The 18,793-nt window shown below is 40.1% G+C and overlaps 1 protein-coding gene across 4 annotated transcripts in view; it reads left to right on the top strand.

Annotated features, from left to right (window-relative positions):
* RNASEH2B (ribonuclease H2 subunit B) overlaps window positions 1-18,793 on the top strand; it is a 67,465-nt gene that overhangs the window by 26,975 nt on the left and 21,697 nt on the right. For 3 of the 4 annotated variants that reach the window (XM_045978301.1, XM_045978299.1, XM_045978298.1), the window contains exons 3-6: window positions 574-681; window positions 5,867-5,943; window positions 10,540-10,654; window positions 18,131-18,195. In XM_045978301.1, coding sequence (XP_045834257.1) covers window positions 574-681; window positions 5,867-5,943; window positions 10,540-10,654; window positions 18,131-18,195 — 365 coding nt within the window. Of the gene's footprint in view, window positions 1-559; window positions 682-5,866; window positions 5,944-10,539; window positions 10,655-18,130; window positions 18,196-18,793 lie in introns of all 4 variants that reach the window. The other variant, XM_045978300.1, reaches the window with a different exon arrangement.

Below are 18,793 nucleotides of genomic sequence, written 5' to 3'. Positions count from 1 at the left end.
GAGGTAGGTTCCCTCCATTTTACAGATATGGAAACAGAGGCACAAAAGGGTTTGCACAACTTCCCCAAGGGCACACCCCCAACATGTGGTCCACATAGATTCAAACTCGGGGTCCTTGATAGTGCTGTGTTTAGAAAAAAATTTCATGCATCAAAGGGCCCTTGCCTTTCTCACTTGGTGCTGGCCCTCAGGGTCTATCTTGGGCCCTCTGGTGACAGGACCCACATGCCAGCTCAGTTCATCTGGCGGAAGCGTTAGGCTTGGGTAGTTTAAGAACTGGTTTCCCCTTGCGATCTAATGGAGGAGTCAATGAGAGGCTTTGTAGCAGTTAAGATGAATGATTGCGGTTTTTTTTTTTTTATTTATTGGTTTAAGTTCAGTGAGGATTATAGAGCTGAGAAACAAGCATCTGTATATAATAGCTGTAAACTTTCCTCGGAGTCAGTTTGTATAGAATATATCTATGTATGTTTATGTCCATATTAGGAACATTCCTCAGAACTATTGGACAGTCTTTTGATTTTGTGTGTGTGTGTGAAAACTTACAAATAAAAAACAGATTTGTCTTAACAGGGGCAGGAACCATTTACTTGTTCAATATGTGTCAACAGCAGCTGTTTGAAATAAAAGTTTTCAAAGAAAAACACCATTCTTGGTTTATAAATCAATCAGTCCAATCAGGTAAGTGACTAGTGTATATATTTCCGTTAACTAAACACATACTCTAGCTTTTCCATCCTTCATGCATAGGAGTACAGGCCTGTCTGCCCAGTTTGGAGTCTGGTCCATGCTTTAGCCTTCCTTGGCATCAGAGAAGGATTTAATCAGGGGGAAAGGAAAGATAGTTTGAACAAGTTTAAATCGGTATCTTTGTATTGTAGGTAGTAGGCAAATTGAAACTAGTAACTCCACTTTGTCTCCTAAAACACAGATGCCTCGCTGGTTGGGAATTAGGTCATTTTTCTAACACGGGAGCGTACATTGTGTGGACTGGAACTCTTTGTTCTTCTTTTAGACACTTTTTTTTTTTTTTAAAGATTTTATTTATTTATTTGACAGAGAGAAATCACAAGAGAGGCAGGCAGAGAGAGAGGAAAGGAAGCGGGCTCTCTGCTGAGAGAGAGCCCGATGTGGGCTCGATCCCAGGACCCTGAGATCACGACCTGAGCTGAAGGCAGTGGCTCAACCCACTGAGCCACCCAGGTGCCCCTCTTTTAGACACTTTTGAGGATCTTCAAGTGTTAACGTCTTATTTCTGTGCAAATGGATGCACTTCTAAAATGAAATAGAATATAGCAAAGATTTTTTTAACGTGTTGTCATAAAATTACAACTGTCCCCAACACCAACACCAAATTTAATGTTCCTCTAATTTGGGGGCAGTGTTGACTCAGAAGGAGAAGGGATTCCGCATGTTCTGATGGTTCAAGGTGTCGGGGGAAGGGCGAGTCAGCGATAGTTGAGTCCATTCTACATTCCCTCTACCTGGGCTCTCATTGTTTCCTGAGAGTATTTTCTATTTCTTTGTAAGCCCTCTGTTTTCTGTTGACTGTGTATGTCTCCACTTAGAGCCAATGTAGAAAGGCCACTTTGTCTTTCTCCTAGGACGTTCCAGAACAAGACTTTATTGCTGGTGATAAATTTCATATACCTGTGTGCATGAAAATATTTGAAATGGCTTTCAGTTGCCAAAATGCAATGGCAGACGTGATATAGTCTGGCAGGTGGAAAGTATATATTCCCTTTTATTGTCGCTTCTATGCTTATTCGTTTGGCAAAGCACGAGAGTTCTAACTTCTAACGTAATACACTTGCAGTTGGGTTTAGCTAGGTAGACACAGTAATATCCTGATGAAACTGGGAAATATTGGGAGGCAGTGATTGATCACCTCTCCTGGACTGTCTGAGTTGGTACCTGCTTTTTTTTTTTTTTTTTCTTTTTAATAGACCTTAATTATTTGAGTGGTTTTATGTTCATAGCAAAGGTGCCTGCTTTTTTCATCATTGTCTTCTTTTTAAACTTAGCCTTGAAGAAAGAGCTGCTTTTAAGAATAGCCACCAGGATATTGTTTTCAGACCTAGAAACCTGTTCCTAATTTCTATCATGGATGCCTCGAATAAAATGAGCTTAGAGCTTCTGATAGGTTGTTTTCATAAGTTTCTCTTCTACTTTACAAAAATAATCAAGTAATATCATGATATGAAATTACTTTCTTAAGTTTTTTTACTTTCTGTGAATTGGAATCATATATATAATTTAAGGTTAGAATTTCTTGCCTGTTATAGATAGGTTGCTCTGTTTGGAAATAAAAGAAAGTACATATGTTTCCTGAAACCAAAATAAGTATAAAGATAAAGGAATTGTTTATTGTTCCATGTGATGAAATATCTCTTCTCGTTCACATCCATGGAAGAAGGAGTCTGTAAAAAGGAGTTTAGAGAGGCTGTGATAAAGGAAGGAAGAGTGGGGAATAGGTAGCTAGTTTTCTTGATTTGCCTCTTCTCCTTCTAGCCTGGGTAGTAATCTTACTACAGAGCCTTCTTCTCCTTCTAGCCTGGGTAGTAATCTTACTACAGAGCCTTCTTCTCCTTCTAGCCTGGGTAGTAATCTTACTACAGAGCCTTCTTCTCCTTCTAGCCTGGGTAGTAATCTTACTACAGAGCCTTCTTCTCCTTCTAGCCTGGGTAGTAATCTTACTACAGAGCCTTCTTCTCCTTCTAGCCTGGGTAGTAATCTTACTACAGAGCCTTCTTCTCCTTCTAGCCTGGGTAGTAATCTTACTACAGAGCCTTCTTCTCCTTCTAGCCTGGGTAGTAATCTTACTACAGAGCCTTCTTCTCCTTCTAGCCTGGGTAGTAATCTTACTACAGAGCCTTCTTCTCCTTCTAGCCTGGGTAGTAATCTTACTACAGAGCCTTCTTCTCCTTCTAGCCTGGGTAGTAATCTTACTACAGAGCCTTCTTCTCCTTCTAGCCTGGGTAGTAATCTTACTACAGAGCCTTCTTCTCCTTCTAGCCTGGGTAGTAATCTTACTACAGAGCCTTCTTCTCCTTCTAGCCTGGGTAGTAATCTTACTACAGAGCCTTCTTCTCCTTCTAGCCTGGGTAGTAATCTTACTACAGAGCCTTCTTCTCCTTCTAGCCTGGGTAGTAATCTTACTACAGAGCCTTCTTCTCCTTCTAGCCTGGGTAGTAATCTTACTACAGAGCCTTCTTCTCCTTCTAGCCTGGGTAGTAATCTTACTACAGAGCCTTCTTCTCCTTCTAGCCTGGGTAGTAATCTTACTACAGAGCCTTCTTCTCCTTCTAGCCTGGGTAGTAATCTTACTACAGAGCCTCCTGTTCCTTATGTTCAGTCTTTGTTACACTTCTTTCCTCTAGCCTTTTCCCTAGGGAGTAGGAGGGTAGGGTAAAGTCTGAATAGGGTGGGGTCTTAGGTGGGGAACCACTTTCTCAGCTTTGAATTATTGGCAGTTCCAAGCTGTGAACCCACAGACCATAGAAGGAGCTATTCATGGAGAGAACAATATTGCTTGCCCATGGCTTCATCCTCAGATGCATAGGAAATGACATTTTACTGCAGTTTTATAGATAAACTTACACATACAGGTCTCCTAATGTTTGCCTGGTTCACGTTCTGTCAATATTTCTCCCAACTTTTCCTTTTTTTGTGGTGGTAGGAGGACCTCTGTTAAAAATGATTTTTATGGACGCTGGGAAACGAACTGAGGGTTTCAGAGGGGAGGGGGGTGGAGGGATGGGTTAGCCTGGTGGTGGATCTTAAGGAGGGCACGTATTGCAATGAGCACTGGGTGTTAGATGCAAACAATGAATCACAAAACACTACATCAAAAACTAATGACATACTGTATGGTGACTAACATAACAATAAAAAATGATTCCTAATATTTCATATCTTCTTTATTCATTCATCCTTCAGTGGACACTTAGATTGTTCCCATCCCTTGGCTATTGTAAATAATGCTGCAGTAAACATCAGGGTACATATATCTTTTTGAATTAGTGTTTTTATTTTCTTTGGGTAAATACCCAGTAGTGGAATTACTGGATCATATGCTATTTCTATTTTTACTTTCTTGAGGAACCTCCATACTGTTTTCCACAGTGGCTGAACCAGTTTGCATTCCTGCCAATAGTGCACAAGGGTTCCTTTTTCTCTACATCCTTGTCAACACTTGTTATTTATTATATTTTTTATTATTTTTATTTATTATTATTATTTCTTGTATTTGATTTTAGCCATTCTAACAGGTGGGAGTTGGGAGTTGATATCTTATTGTGGTTTTGATTTCCATTTACCTGATGATGAGGAATGTTGGTCTTTTCATGGGTCTGTTGGTCATGTATGTCTTCTCTGGAAAAATGTCTATTCAAGTCTTTGGCCCATTTTTAATCAAATTATTTGTTTTTCTGGCATTGAGTTATATCAGTTCTTTATGTATTTTGGGTATTAGCCCTTTATGGGATATATCATCTGCAAATATCTTTTTCCATTCGGTAGTTGCCTTTTCCTTTGGTTGATGGTTTCCTTCACTGCAGATCTTTTTTTTTTTTTTTTTTTTTTTGGTGTAGTTCCAATGGTTCATTTTTGCTTTTCTTTCCCTTGCCTGAGGAGATATATATCTATATCTATCTATATGTACATATAGATACCGGTATCTATATGTAAAAAATATAGATAGATAGATACACACAGACACACTTACACTTAAAATGGATTATTACCCAGCCATAAAAAGGAATGGGATCTGGCCATTTGTGACAACATGGATGGACCTAGAGGGTATAATGCTACATGAAATAGGCCAGACCGAAAAACAAATACCGTATGATTTCACTTATAAATGGAATTTAAGAAACCAAACAATAAAAAAGAAAAAAAGAAACAAATTTTTTTTAAAAAACTCTTTTTTTTTTTTTAAAGATTTTCTTTATTTGAGAGAGAACACAAGTTGGGGATAGGGACACGCAGACTCCCCACTGATCAGGGAGCCCAACACGGGCTTAATCCCAGGCACCCACCCCCATCATGACCTGAGCCAAAGGCAGATGCCTAACTGACTGAGCCACCCAGGCACTCCCCAAAAAACAGACTCTTAAATACAAAGGGCAAACTGGTGATTGCCAGAGGGAAAGTGGTTTGGGGGGGTGGCTGAAATAAATAAAGGAGATGAAAAAGGTACAGACTTCCGGTTGTAAAATAAATAAGTCACAGAAGTGAAAAGTATAGCATGGAGTCTACAGTCAGTAAGACTGTAATAACGTTGTGTGCTGACAGATGGACAAATTTTATTTAGATAGCTTGCATTCTCCCGGCAGTCCTTTTACAATATAGTTAACGGAGGTAGCAATAGCTACACTTCTCATTATTGCTGTTTCTGAAAGCAGGTGTTGTGTTTTTGTTTTTGTTTTTTAAACAGTATACCACATTTGTGTACTACCCATTATGTTGTGTACATATTATGTAAATTCCGTGGGTCTAGAGTTAGGGAATTAACTCTGTTTATATATGTAATAAAAACATTGAAACAGACATTTACATTAATAAAAACATTTAATCTCATTAGTTCATTGTTAACTAGGAAGGTAGTGTTCTCAACTGCTTAATTTGAACTTGTACTGATTTAACAAAGAGTATATTCTACTCTGGTGACTACACTTAACTGTAGCACATTCTGCCTTTCGAAGGAGTCATGTAGAATCATGCGTCTATGTAAGAAGAGTTTCTGAATTGAGAATTTCACATATATTTTTCAAGGAATGGTTTCCACACTGGGATTAAGATGAAATAACTAAATTGTCTTTCTAAGACATTTAATTCCCTTTGTTCTCTTTTTAATCTGTAGGAGGTCTTCTCCACTTTGCCACACCCATGGACCCTCTATTTCTACTTCTCCACTACCTCAGAAAGACTGGTAAAGAGGTGAGTTTCTCTGTTTGGGACTTTAACAGAGAGGGAACAGAATAGATCGTTTTTTACTTGATCTTCTCTCTCTCCTTTTAATGACCCAAATGTAGAGTCCCAACAATTCAGATATAATTTAGTTTGATTCAGGTTGGTAGATTTGGTCTAGAATACCTGTATCACGTGTGCTGGGACGGGTTAGAGCACTGACACAAACCTGAGTACCTGCGCTAATCTCTGACTGGTTTACCTGTGACTTTTAAGACTGGCCTAGTCCTCTATGCCCCATGACTTACTTGTTTGACAAAAAGCCTAAGGATGAGGAAGATTTTATTGTTAAGTACTCATTCGTTTTGAAATACAATACAAATGTTAAGAAACTGACCCTGGCCCTGAAGAGAGGAAAGAATACATTTTCTTTTATTTTCTTTCTGTGAGATGTTAAATAGGTCAGTTGGGGTGTGCCTAGTAAAAGCTCATTAACTTGGAAGCTGTACTTGAGACTTAAGGAATCCTTAATAGATGAAATAGACCCTTCCAATAAAAGAGTTCATTAACAGTAATCGTTTCAGTCAGAGGTTCTAAAACATTTTGGTTTTAGGATACCTTTACACTTTTAAAAATGTTTAAGGATCCCCAAAAGCTTTTTGTTCCTGTGGGTTTTATCTATCAATATTTACTGCATTAGAAATTAAAACTGAGAAACTTAAAATAGTTTTATTAATTTATTTTGAAATAAAAATAATGAGCCCATTACATGTTAACACAAATAACATGTTTTTAATGAAACAAATAACAAAATTCAGTGAAGAGTGTGGCATGTTTTCCATTTTTGCAAATCTTGTTGATGTCTGGCTGAATAGAGGACATCGAGATTCTCCTATCTGGTTCTGCATTCGGTCCATCTTCATGTATTGTTTCCGTGGATGTATATGAAGAATTTGCAGCCTCACAACAGACATGGAGTCAGAAAAGGGAGGACTGGTACAATAGCGCTTTCAGACAACCGTATTCTTTGATACTAATCTAAATATCAACAAGGGGAAGTGGTTTCTTAAAAATCCGTTGCAATGTAGAATCTGAAACCCTGTCAGTGAATTTCCTGTGTTCTGTTTACATGAGAATCCATTGGTCTGCCTTGCACTGAGAATGGATTTTTTACCCATGTAGGACTTTGTAATATCATGTCTTGGTCATTTGGAAAATACTGCTTCACTGATTTCTGCAGATCTTCCAAATATTAACACAGCTCATTTCTCTCTCTCTCACCTCTGTTAATATCCCCACTGATCTCATCAGAAAACTATATATTGGGAAGCTGCCATAGCAGATACAACTTTTCTACAATTCTAATTTTTGCTTGGAAGTTAAAATTATATCACTGGCTGCAAGTACTTTCAGTCTTTTCCTTGAAGTCACAGGCTCACTTCTTTTATGTTCTGCCAAATACCCAAGTCTGAACAGCACTAGTCCGTAATGGTTTTTTCAGTTAAAAATGGTATCCCACAAAAAGTAGCTATTTCTGCCTTTGACTCAGTGATGCGAGCACTTTTCCTCGGGGTGATTACTGCACCTGGGTAGCAGCAGAAGGGGCTTCAGCATCACTTTTAACACAGAGAATATTTGAAAGGTTTGCACTCAGGGTCAAGGTTTAACTAAAAGTAATTGCTTTAACTCCTTGATCAAGGGTATCCTAAAGTGACATTGGCTTGCTTGCTTGCTTTCTTTCTTTCTTTCTTTCTTTCTTTCTTTCTTTCTTTCTTTCTTCTTCTTTTTTTTTTTTTTAACCTGCCCTGCCTGGCAGTGAAGAGCACGGGAGCTGTAGGACGGGTTGGTGCCGTGGCCATGACTGGTGCTAAGAAGCCTGCAGTTCTTACTCCCTTGGCCGTGCCCGTGTCAGCACAGTGAAGATGCAGATAGCATCCTAGCATTATTGTGAAAATAGTCTTGAGCTCTGGACCCCCTGAAAGGGTGTGAGAGACCCCCCAGCATCTACCAATCACAGTCTGAAAATCTGTGAATTAACAATTTTAAGGAATAAGTGTTATTTTAAACTGCTTAGAAGAATCTGAATCTTCGTACTTTGATATTTGCTTATAGTTTAAATGTTTATGGGCTCATCTTATTTAGTCCTTACACCAAATTTCCAAAACTTCCATACGGTGGGTATATCAGTTTAATTTGCTGTAAAAACCGAAAGCAATAAAAGGGACTTCAAACTTTAAGTCATGCTGTCTCTGGATGCAGCGTAGCTTCTTTTCTTCCCCTCCTTTCCTACATCCTCTGTCCGTTACTGTGGATTGGCGAAGTTTTATTCCTTACTTCATTCATGGTGCTCATTCTCTGGAAGCTATCATGGAGCCAGCATATTTAGGGTATATGAGCAGCGAGGACAGTAAGTCTTCATCTCTAAATGAATGGAAATGGTCTGGTCACCACCAGAAGCAAGGATCTGGTAGTTTTCAGTTGAATACTTCAGTTGGCTCCCATTTGTTTTCTAGGTTACATTAACAGAGGGAAAGTCACCAGCCAGCCTTAGCACCTGTACTGGTGCACATTTAAAGCCCCTCACCCCATGTTGTGGGGCTGTTTCCCTGTGTTCCACTGAGACCATGACCATGGTGAATTACCCTCACCCTGGGCCTCTTGGGAGTCCTGAGGGCTGTTTCAAGTCAACAGATACAGAGTGAAGAAGAGTGGTGGTTGGCTTTCACTGTAAACCATCTTACTTTTTTTTCTCAAATACTTGAAGTACACTATAAAATAACTCATGAAACATTTAGGTATTTCCTTCCCTGCATGTTAAACAGGATATTTTCTTATTGAGTTAAAGAATATTGGTATGCACTTTTGAAACATTGACCTAGTTGTTTTCTTTTTTTTTAATATTTTATTCATTTGACAGAGAGAGAGAGAGATCACAAGTAGGCAGAGCAGCAGGCAGAGTGAGGGGGGAAGCAGGCTCCCTGCTGAGCAGAGAGCCTGATGCGGAGCTCGATCCCAGGACCCTGAGATCATGACCTGAGCTAAAGGCAGAGGCTTAACCCACTGAGCCACCCAGGCACCCCGACCTAGTCTTTTTTAATCATAAGATTTAACATCAGGAAAGTTCTTCTAGAATTTTTAGCTGTCCCAGCTGTTACTAACTTTATATTCAAAACAAGTTGCTTCTTGTATTTCCTTTTTGAGTATATATGGTAAAGAAAGTGAGAATGAAATATTAGTTACTTAATGAAATTAACATAACTGTGTGGCAGTTCATTGTATATGATTATTGTTTTAAATTGCTAAATACTGGGGCGCCTGAGTGGCTCAGTGGGTTAAGCCGCTGCCTTCAGCTCAGGTCATGATCTCAGGGTCCTGGGATCGAGTCCCGCATCAGGCTCTCTGCTCAGCGGGGAGCCTGCTTCCCTCTCTCTCTCTGCCTGCCTCTCTGCCTTGTTGTGATTTCTCTCTGTCAAATAAATAAATAAAATCTTTTAAAATAAATAAATAAATAAATAAATAATAAATTGCTAAATACTTAAAATATTTGTTGACCATGAAAGAATATAGATTAAAGTAGTTATCTGGAGACAGGCAGACTTGGAAAGTGTGTGGATATTGTTACTATCTGAAGGAAGAAGACAGTATTGATTGAAATTGAGTCATTTCTTGCCACTCGTTGACTTAACAGAAAGTATGACAAACTTTGACATATGCTACTGAATGAATGAGATTTCACCCTTCAAACCAAGGAAAGCTGCATTTGCAGAAAGAAAACTGATCAGACAGTTTCTTTGTCTCCAAATGGAGTTGTCACCAAAACAGAAAAGCAGAGTGAGCTAAAAGTGGGACATGGGTAGAACCATACATTTTTTTATAAAGTCCACTATCCAAGTCAGGGGAGTAATGATTTAGACAGACTTCATGCTCCTGCACAGTTAAGTAAAAATAACCTGACTGAGAAGAAGAATCTTCTGAACTCCTGTGTTCTGAATTCTGGCCCATTGGCTACCACGCCGTGCACACCTCTGTAGATGGGCCTGATTTAATATGTGTATAGCTTCCTTGTACTTATCCCTCTGGCTATCTTTTCTTTTATCATGGTCTACATTTGGAAGCACCATCAGACAGTTCTGGCAGGAGCAGATTCGTTTTGGTAATTTTCTCCTTGCTGTAGTATTTCTTTCTTCAGCCCTGGGGTAAAGATAGGGAAGGAAGCTATTTGTTCTGTGTGATCTGGACTTTTTCCTGAGTGATGGTTAGGACCCCTGCTCTGTGACCTCAGTTGGTTCTTCCTCACTAGTGAATGGGTTGGACCAGCCCAGTGCAACCATTTCCATAAGCTTCCACGGCTTCTAGAGCTTTTCTAGAACTTTTCCCTCCTGTGACTGTACTTTTGATATGGGTGGTATGCTGGTTGGAACCCCAGGGCTTTCAAGAGCTTCCTAGAGGGACTTGAGAGCCCATTCTGGAGCCTATCCCAGTGGAGGGGTTCTTTAGGTGAGACAAATGACTTTGAACTCAGTTAAAGGTCCATCTATGAGGTGATGTATCTTTTTCCTTTTTTTATAATGGGTGAGTTTGCTGACTGGAGTGCTTACCTTCTGACTGAATGAAGTCTTTTTTCAGGGAAAATTCCAGCCCCTAAATCAAGTTGTGGTGGATGACATGTTTCCAAATTGCGTCTTGTTGCTGAAACTTCCCGATCTTGAGAAGTTACTTCGACATGTGACAGAGGAGAAAGGTAGAGTATGTGGCCTTTGAAATCATGCTTATGGCTGCTGGAAAGGCTGGGCGCCGGTCCCTCTGACAATAAGGCTTGTTCTGTGTCAGTCGGAGGGGAGGCTGTCATCCAGACTTGCTTCCGCTTGTCAGTGCTAGTCCTCTGTTCCACTGGCCTGTTCAGTGTTGGAAATTCTAACCAGTGGAATACAGGGGCCTGTCTCCCACAGGGCCAGAAATCATGAGGCTTGGGCTTTGGTCTCAGTTCTTCTTTGAACTAGTCTGTGACTTCAGTTAAGTTCCTTGACTGCTTTCTGCCTCAGATTTCTCTCTTATAAAATTACATAGAACCTGTACCTTCATTAAATCAAGAAGTGTTTATTGAATGCCTGCTAAGAAGCATATGTTGAGCACTAGAGTTAAACTAGTGATAAATAAGACATTATCCTTTCCCTTACTAGGCTCTGAGTCTATTGGGGACAAATGCAAATAGGGCAATGACAGCAGAGAGTAATCAAAGTGAACTCCTGGCTTTCTGGGGATGCACAGTACAGATTTATAACCTGGCAGTGGGGAGTGCGGGGAGTTGGCTATGGTGTTGCTGTCCTGTGGGAGAGGGCCTCTAAGTGGAGCCTTGAAGGGTGAGTCAGAGTAGCCGCATAACGGAGGCATGGATGTATGGGAAAGTTCATCATGTGTAAAAACCTCTAAGGAGTTCAGGTTAGCCAGAGTGTAGAATTCCAGGGGTACGTGAAGGTCGGGAAGGAAGGAAAGGTGTTCCCACCCTTGCCCATGCAGGGCAAGGGTCAGGTGATGAAGGACCTGATGTGTGTCTGACTTTGTGTGATGGTAGCGGAGCGTCAGCAGAGTTTGAGCAGGGCAGGGCTATAATGTGGAAAACCTACTGGAGAATCCAAGGTCAGGTCCACAGAGGCTGGTAGCCTCAGGCTACCATCAGCCTGAACTTAGCACTGGAACTAACAGACAGTAGCCCCAAGAGGTAGAACCAGCGTCATTCGGTATTGGGTGGTAGTCAAGACAGCAGGGGAGTCAGGGATAACTGTTGAGCTGTGCCCTGATCTGTGGTGAGGGTGGCCTCCTGGAGACACGGGTGGGAGGAGGCTGAGGCTACTGAAGAGAGGAGTTGTAGATACTTTTCATTTGAATTTTGAGAGAATAAAGTGAAGCATATGTGAGCGTATGTGAGTATGTCTTGTTAAGTTGGAAACACTATACAAACTTAGCATCCGTGTCTCCAAAAAGTCATCCAAGTAGCTTCAGGGTTAACATGGACATAGAGTGTGGGAACCAAACCAACAGGCTGATGAGCTGTGGTTAGTCATGGTTGGTTTGGCAACCGTGACAGTTCTGAGCCCAACAAAGTGGTGGTTCCAAGAAGTGTAAGCTTACAGTGGGAAAGGAGAGAACCTCGCTGATTACATTTTACATTGTAGGTTCAGCTAAATCACCCTTGACCAAGCTTCGGGCTCCATTTTGGATTTGGAATGTGGCACCAAGGTTTTTTTTTTTTTTTTTTTTTTTTTTTTATTTATTTTTTTTCAGCGTAACAGTATTCATTCTTTTTGCACAACACCCAGTGCTCCATGCAAAACGTGCCCTCCCCATCACCCACCACCTGTTCCCCCAACCTCCCACCCCTGACCCTTCAAAACCCTCAGGTTGTTTTTCAGAGTCCATAGTCTCTTATGGTTCGCCTCCCCTCCCCAATGTCCATAGCCCCCTCCCCCTCTCCCAATCCCACTTCCCCCCAGCAACCCCCAGTTTGTTTTGTGAGATTAAGAGTCATTTATGGTTTGTCTCCCTCCCAATCCCATCTTGTTTCATGTATTCTTCTCCTATCCCCCTACCCCCCCATGTTGCTTCTCCATGTCCTCATATCAAAACAGTCCCATTAAAGACATTCCCCGATGCTGAGCTTGGAGGAGATAACAATCTTTTTGTGGTGAACAAATGAAGTGGCTTACAGCCATTTCTGAAAGCTTAAATAAGTAAAAGTCATTTTAATTTTGCCAAGCTAACATAAATTGAAAATGCAATTAATTCATTATCCCAAATTCTTACATGAGCTATATAAAGAACAGTTATCTTAAAACCCAGAAACCCAGATTCAGAAACGATGTTAATGCACTGGCATTTGTTATTTGTTATAACCTGCATTTCAAAACAAGAGCTTCCCTCTCTCTCATTCCTTCCTTCTTTCACTTGGATCCCCTGACCATTGATTGAATCATTATCTGAGCTCCTATCCTAATCTCTTTCACTCCTCAACATTGCCTGACGGAGTTCAGCTGCAGGAGAAAGTGCATGTCCTATGCTTATCTTGTTTGACCAGCTCTAAGTAAACTTCAAAATACTATGAATTTCCCTTTGGATCTTCATGGGAAAAGATTTCTATCTCAGTATGCTGACCTTGTATACAGAACTGACATAAAGAAAATATTTCACATATTTGTGTTCTGGGTTAAGGGGTAAGGCCAGTAATGTAAGATTGTTTATGTGTATTTTAATGAAGAGGACTTTTTCAGGATGATGCATTTTTAAGAGATGTAAGAGATCCTACTATTTCTATATCATTTTTTTCCTCATTTTTAAAATTTTTGGTTTTGTTTTTAAACTTTCCATCATTTTAGGATATACAGATGTCATTTATTAGGAGAAGAATTTGATTATGAAGAAACTGTCAAGACTTTTAGAAAGAATTGCATACATCTTTTACTATATGAAATTTAAGCTGAATTATCACTTTATGTTTTGTCTTACTATCACTAAAAAAGAAAGAAAAATTTGAAGCCTAGCATGTTAGAAACCTGAAAAATATATAGGCTGATAATATATCTGCTTTGAAAATGAAAGTGCATGGACTGGTAAAACAAATATTTTAACTTAAGAAAATTAAAGATACAAAAAATTCAAATAAAAAACTAAATATTATTTAGTACTCAATCCAATAATCAACCAATGTTAATAGTTTATTATATTTGCTTCCTTTCTTTTTGGGGAAAGAATTTCTTTAAGAACAGTCTGGTAATCTGATCGCAGGATCTGATGGCTTGCAAGGGAAATTAAAAGTATATTTGCTATACAGTTTTGAAGAAATCATTCAAACTTTCCAACATCCTTGATCTATCAGATGAAGAGTTTGAAGGGTTGAGAGTATCCCCCATACATTATAATTAGTACTTTGCAAAGTTGTTCTAGATCATAAAATAAAGCAATGATTTTATTCTTTTAGCTTTATAGTGTTGAAATTATTGAGTAACCAGGATGTGAACATTATTTAAGTATTGCAGTTAATAGTATCTGGTGTCTACCATAAAGAGATGCTTCTGGAATTAAATTATGTAGTAGAGGTAAATCAATGCCCAGAGAGTACTGGATAGACAGTAAAAGCTCAGTTAATATAAGTACTATTAAGACTTCTGAATTAGAAATTATTAATTCTTTGCTGATGTGTAAGTGCTGGGCACACCCATACACATCTGTTTGATGGTCCATTGCTAAATACGTATTGAAGTGGTTTAAGTAGAATGGGGATAAGTGATAATAAAAATATCTACTATCTAATGCAAAGTTATATATCATCATATCCTTACAGTAATTCCCTCTCGTTATCCTTACAACCTGCATTTTTCATATGAGGAGACCAAGTCTCAAAGAGGTGAAGTCACTGGACTAGCGTCACAGAAGTAGAAGCCGGGGAACCAGAACTGGAGCCTGTGTCTGACAGCCACTCTTTCCTCTCCTTCTTGCAACTGTGCCACACCTTCCAGAACACGCGGGTAGAATTGTTAGGTGGTATCTCATGTAAAGATAGAAACTTATTTTTAAAAAAAATCTTGTATATCCCGTCTTCATAATTTCCCTTTGTGAGGCAAAAAGAGAGAGACGGGAAAGACGGAGAACTATGCTAACGTAAGGAAAAGATGATTCTCATCCCGGCAGTGAGCTTTCTATTCTCCAGCACCCATTTCCCTCCTTTCGGCAATTGCCTATTCGAAAAGTCCCAGCTGCCTACTCGAATTTAGCTTACTGTCCATTTGTAAATTACTGTTTGGTTCCGTTCCATATTTTATTGCTAGGATTCTCAAAATAAACAAAGAGGACTGCTAAGGAGTGGTCAGGTGATATCCAGAAGAGGGAGCAAAGACGAAGGAGAGAGCTGACGGTCTCTAACGTCCATTCTCTCCATAGGCACTCTGCAGGTAGAGCAAAATTTGAAACACTCAGATTCCCCAGCCAGCTGCTTCGATATCAGACTTCAGATGCTGTCTCAGAAGTCTGTGGCATTAAGGATCTAGTTAAGCCTGTAGGTTTATGAGCACCTCCCCCTACGCACCTCGTCCCTGCCCAGTAAACCCAGCCCCAGTTGTTTGTATCCTAAATGACGATGGCGGTGACCTTAGTTAGCACTGCCTGCTCTATTAGTGAAGGAGATGATGTGTCTGTGTTTTCTAGCTCTGGAGCTCAGTACACTTCTTGCCGAAGAAGCTCACGTTCAGTGGAGGGATAACAGGGGAAGGGCCTAATAAAGGCTTGAACTTCATCTTGAGTATAACACTGTTTCCTATTGCTAGCCAGAGCTGCACTGGGCTGTCCGATGTGATTAACAAGAAGAGCAGGAAAACTTACCTGATTAAAATACCCCAAGTACTGTTGCCAAGTTTCTGTCCCCAGGAGGCAGGGGAAAAAAGAGACTATATGAGTTTCTGTTATGGAAAACATTGGGAAAGTAGATGTGAAAATGTGCTCTAGGCAGTTTGTTCAATAATACATCAGGGAAATTCAGGATTATGAGCCGATTACCCAATTGCTGAACATGTTATTTAATTGTGGACTCACTTTTATTCCATCTTTATTTTGTAAACCCAATCTTTCCAGATGTTTGAGACCAGTTTTATAGGCACCAGACACATTAAGGAAAGAAACCTTTCCAGCATATGCACATATTATCTAACTCACCAATTCTTGCGAATATTAAATTTAAGATGTGAACAACATGGTATTTTTCATAATTTTGGGTAATCTGTGGCCTTCATGAATATTTTGAACCTCCTTATCGAAATTTGCGAATTTCAAAATTAAGCAGTTTTTGCACTTGGTCCTTTTGTAGCATCCTGGGATATCCAAGTTGGATATTTCTTAGTGCTTATTCTTGTCCAGGGAGTATTCAGTTAGAAATAAACGGACAATTTAAAACTTCCTAGGGAAAAAAACCTCCAGGCCCAATTAGCATCACTGATGAATTCTGCCATACCTTAAGATAGAACTAATACTCAAATAGTGATACTTACGCAAACCCTTTCAGAAATTACATGAGAAAAGAATATTTCCCAACTAATTTTATGAAGCCAGAATTATCCCACTACCAAATTACTTTTGAAAGAAAACCAGGCTGGGGTGCCTGGGTGGCTCAGTGGGTTAAAGCCTCTGCCTTCGGCTCAGGTCATGATCCCAGAGTCCTGGGATCGAGCCCCGCATCAGGCTCTCTGCTCAGCAGGGAGCCCGCTTCCCCCTCTCTCTGCCTGCCTCTCTGCCTACTTGTGATCTCTGTCTGACTTGTGATCTCTGTCTGTGAAATAAATAAATAAAATCTTTAAAAAAAAGAAAGAAAGAAAACCAGGCCAATATCCATACATTAGAAAATCAGTCTGCACTGGGTGTGCCGGAGCCCAGGCAGTATGTCCCCGAGCCTGTGGTCTCCACTTCTACCAACAGAGCATTTGCAAGAGGATTAAGGAAGGGTCTACAAGGGGCTCAGGGAGTGAGAGAGAGGAAGGAAATGCTGTAGAACATTCTTTCAAGAAATGTAGACATCAGAGGCAAGAGAGAAGTGAGTAGAAGAGTCTAGGTGGGATTTCTTAGGAGGGATTTCTTAGGAGAGACCTCTACACTGAACTTCTTCGGAGATTTATCTCAGACAACGAAGGGAGCTTCTTTAGACGTTTTAACCCACACGACAGTGTACATTTATTGAGTGATTGCTGTGTGCTCTTAGAATTCCGCTTATTTTTGTACGTGGGCGGGACGCTGTCTCCAGGGAAGTTGAGTCCAGTCTTACCTGCCTTGGTTCCACAGCGGGCTCTTTGCCCAGGTCTGCCTCTGGCTCCCACACAGCAGCTGTCGCCTTGGAATTCCCAAACTGTCTGTCCTCTGTGATTCCAGTGACACATCCCAAGGAGATGGGCGCAGAGGCCCAGCCCTCCTCCTTCCATCTTGTCTCCTATCACCACAGTGTTAACAACCACAGGCTGGAATGGGGAAGGGCACGTACAGGAGCTAAGGCCAGCCCCTCTCCCATATATATAAATCATTTTGTGGAAGGCAAGCAACTTCCGAAGACTGCCGAAAGACTTCTGAAGACTGACTTCAGAAGACTGCCGAAAATGATCCCTGAATAAGCATTTCCATCTCCCACGACGAATATGGAGGAAAGAGAAACGCCATTCCACATGGCTAGCCAAGTCACATGGGGGGAGTTTGCATCTGCCCTAGGATTTCCAGGGGTCCCAAAGATCACTCCTGCATGAGGCAGGGGGCTGGGAGCGCAGGCATCTGCCTCTCCCGATTGCACAGAAAGCAAGAAACTCCATGAATGAATTGTTACCGAGGAAATAACAGCTCATGTCACAGTATGTAAAGCTAGGTGGATTGAGAAGGGCGGAAGTGTAACTTAGAATCTGAGGTGGCACTTTTATCCCCAAAAAGGGCCAGGTCAAGCCTATTGTAAATCCAAATTCTCCTGAAACATAGTCGGTTATACTGGTAATGCATTCAAAGATAGGCATATCTTTTCTTCTTTCTTGCTAATCCCACCAGAAGAGTACCAAGTAGTTAACAAGATTTTTTCCCTCAATGTCTGCAGCGCGTCTGCATTTAGTTTCAGTTTCCTTTCTTGGGATTTCCATCCTTATTTTAGAAAAGAAGTCTCATTGAAAATACTGAGCTAAGCTTCAAATCAGTTCCAAAAATGAAGGTTCCTTGGCATGTTAATTTGCTGAGTTGTAAAAATTAGAGATTTTCTACAGATTTGTTTGTATACTTTTTTCCAGTTTTATTAAGAAGTAATTGATACACATCATTGTCTAAGGTGACTCACATGTTTGATGAATTGATCACCACAATAAGTTTAATTAACATCTGTCATCTCATAAAGATGTAATAAAAAGAAAAGAAAAATTTCTCCTTGGGATGAGAACTGTAGTATTATTTGATGATTTGCTTAAATTCCCATTCATTTGATGGTTGAGTGAAACCTGAGGCACCTAAGTTCTGTTTGGGGATTTTTTTAACCTCTAAATATGCTCTCAGGCTTATAAATTGAGTTTTTCAAGAGTATAAACTGTTATGAGACATTTTAAAATTGTTGATATTATATATGTGTGTGTGTGTATATATATATATATGTGTGTCTTGTATATAACTTTATTAATTTATTTTTTGTTTAATACACTTTTCTGTTTTTCTCTCTTTAATCCAGAAATAGACAAAAAGAAATACTACAAGTACAGCAAAGAGAAGACAATAAAGTGGCTGGAAAAAAAGGTATAGTACATCTCCAATACCTTATGGCAGAAAAAGTTTAATGCTCTAAAAAAACTGTTCAGAAAAGGTGCTAAGTGTGAATCAAATGGCCATCTTACATATCCAGCTAAAAGAGAACTTGTATAAATATATCCAAATATGAAAAGAAATCTTTTACTTTTCATCCTCCCTAACTCTTCTCTGGAGTTAGCTTGACATTTTCCTTTGACCTGCATCCCCATTGCCCGTGATCCTCACCACTGGACGAAAGAAGTTCTCACTACTTGGTGATACAGATTTGTGTCTTCCATGCCAGATAAGGTGAGGCAGGATGCACATTTGCTGCTGTTAGTCCTGCTGTTGTCTCAGAGGTTTTGTTGTTCACACAGCAAGGCAGGGGTCTGAGGCAGACAGGATCCAGGCTTAGAGGAAGTCTGCCTCATTCTCACCGTCTGGTGAGATTTTAGCCTGAGGGATTTTAGTGATCCTAAAATGCTAGAACTAATATAAGGTCTAGGACAGTGTTTTTCAAACATGTTTAGTGGCTCACAACCAGTATTTCTCTTGGAATGGGATGGGATGGGATGGGATGTATTAAAATATAGCACAGAGTAAAGAC

The sequence above is a fragment of the Meles meles genome, chromosome 14, assembly GCF_922984935.1.
Source record: "Meles meles chromosome 14, mMelMel3.1 paternal haplotype, whole genome shotgun sequence".
Lineage (NCBI taxonomy): Eukaryota > Metazoa > Chordata > Mammalia > Carnivora > Mustelidae > Meles > Meles meles.
The sequence above is the reverse complement of the archived record's forward strand: the minus strand, read 5'-3'. Positions and strand labels throughout refer to the sequence as shown.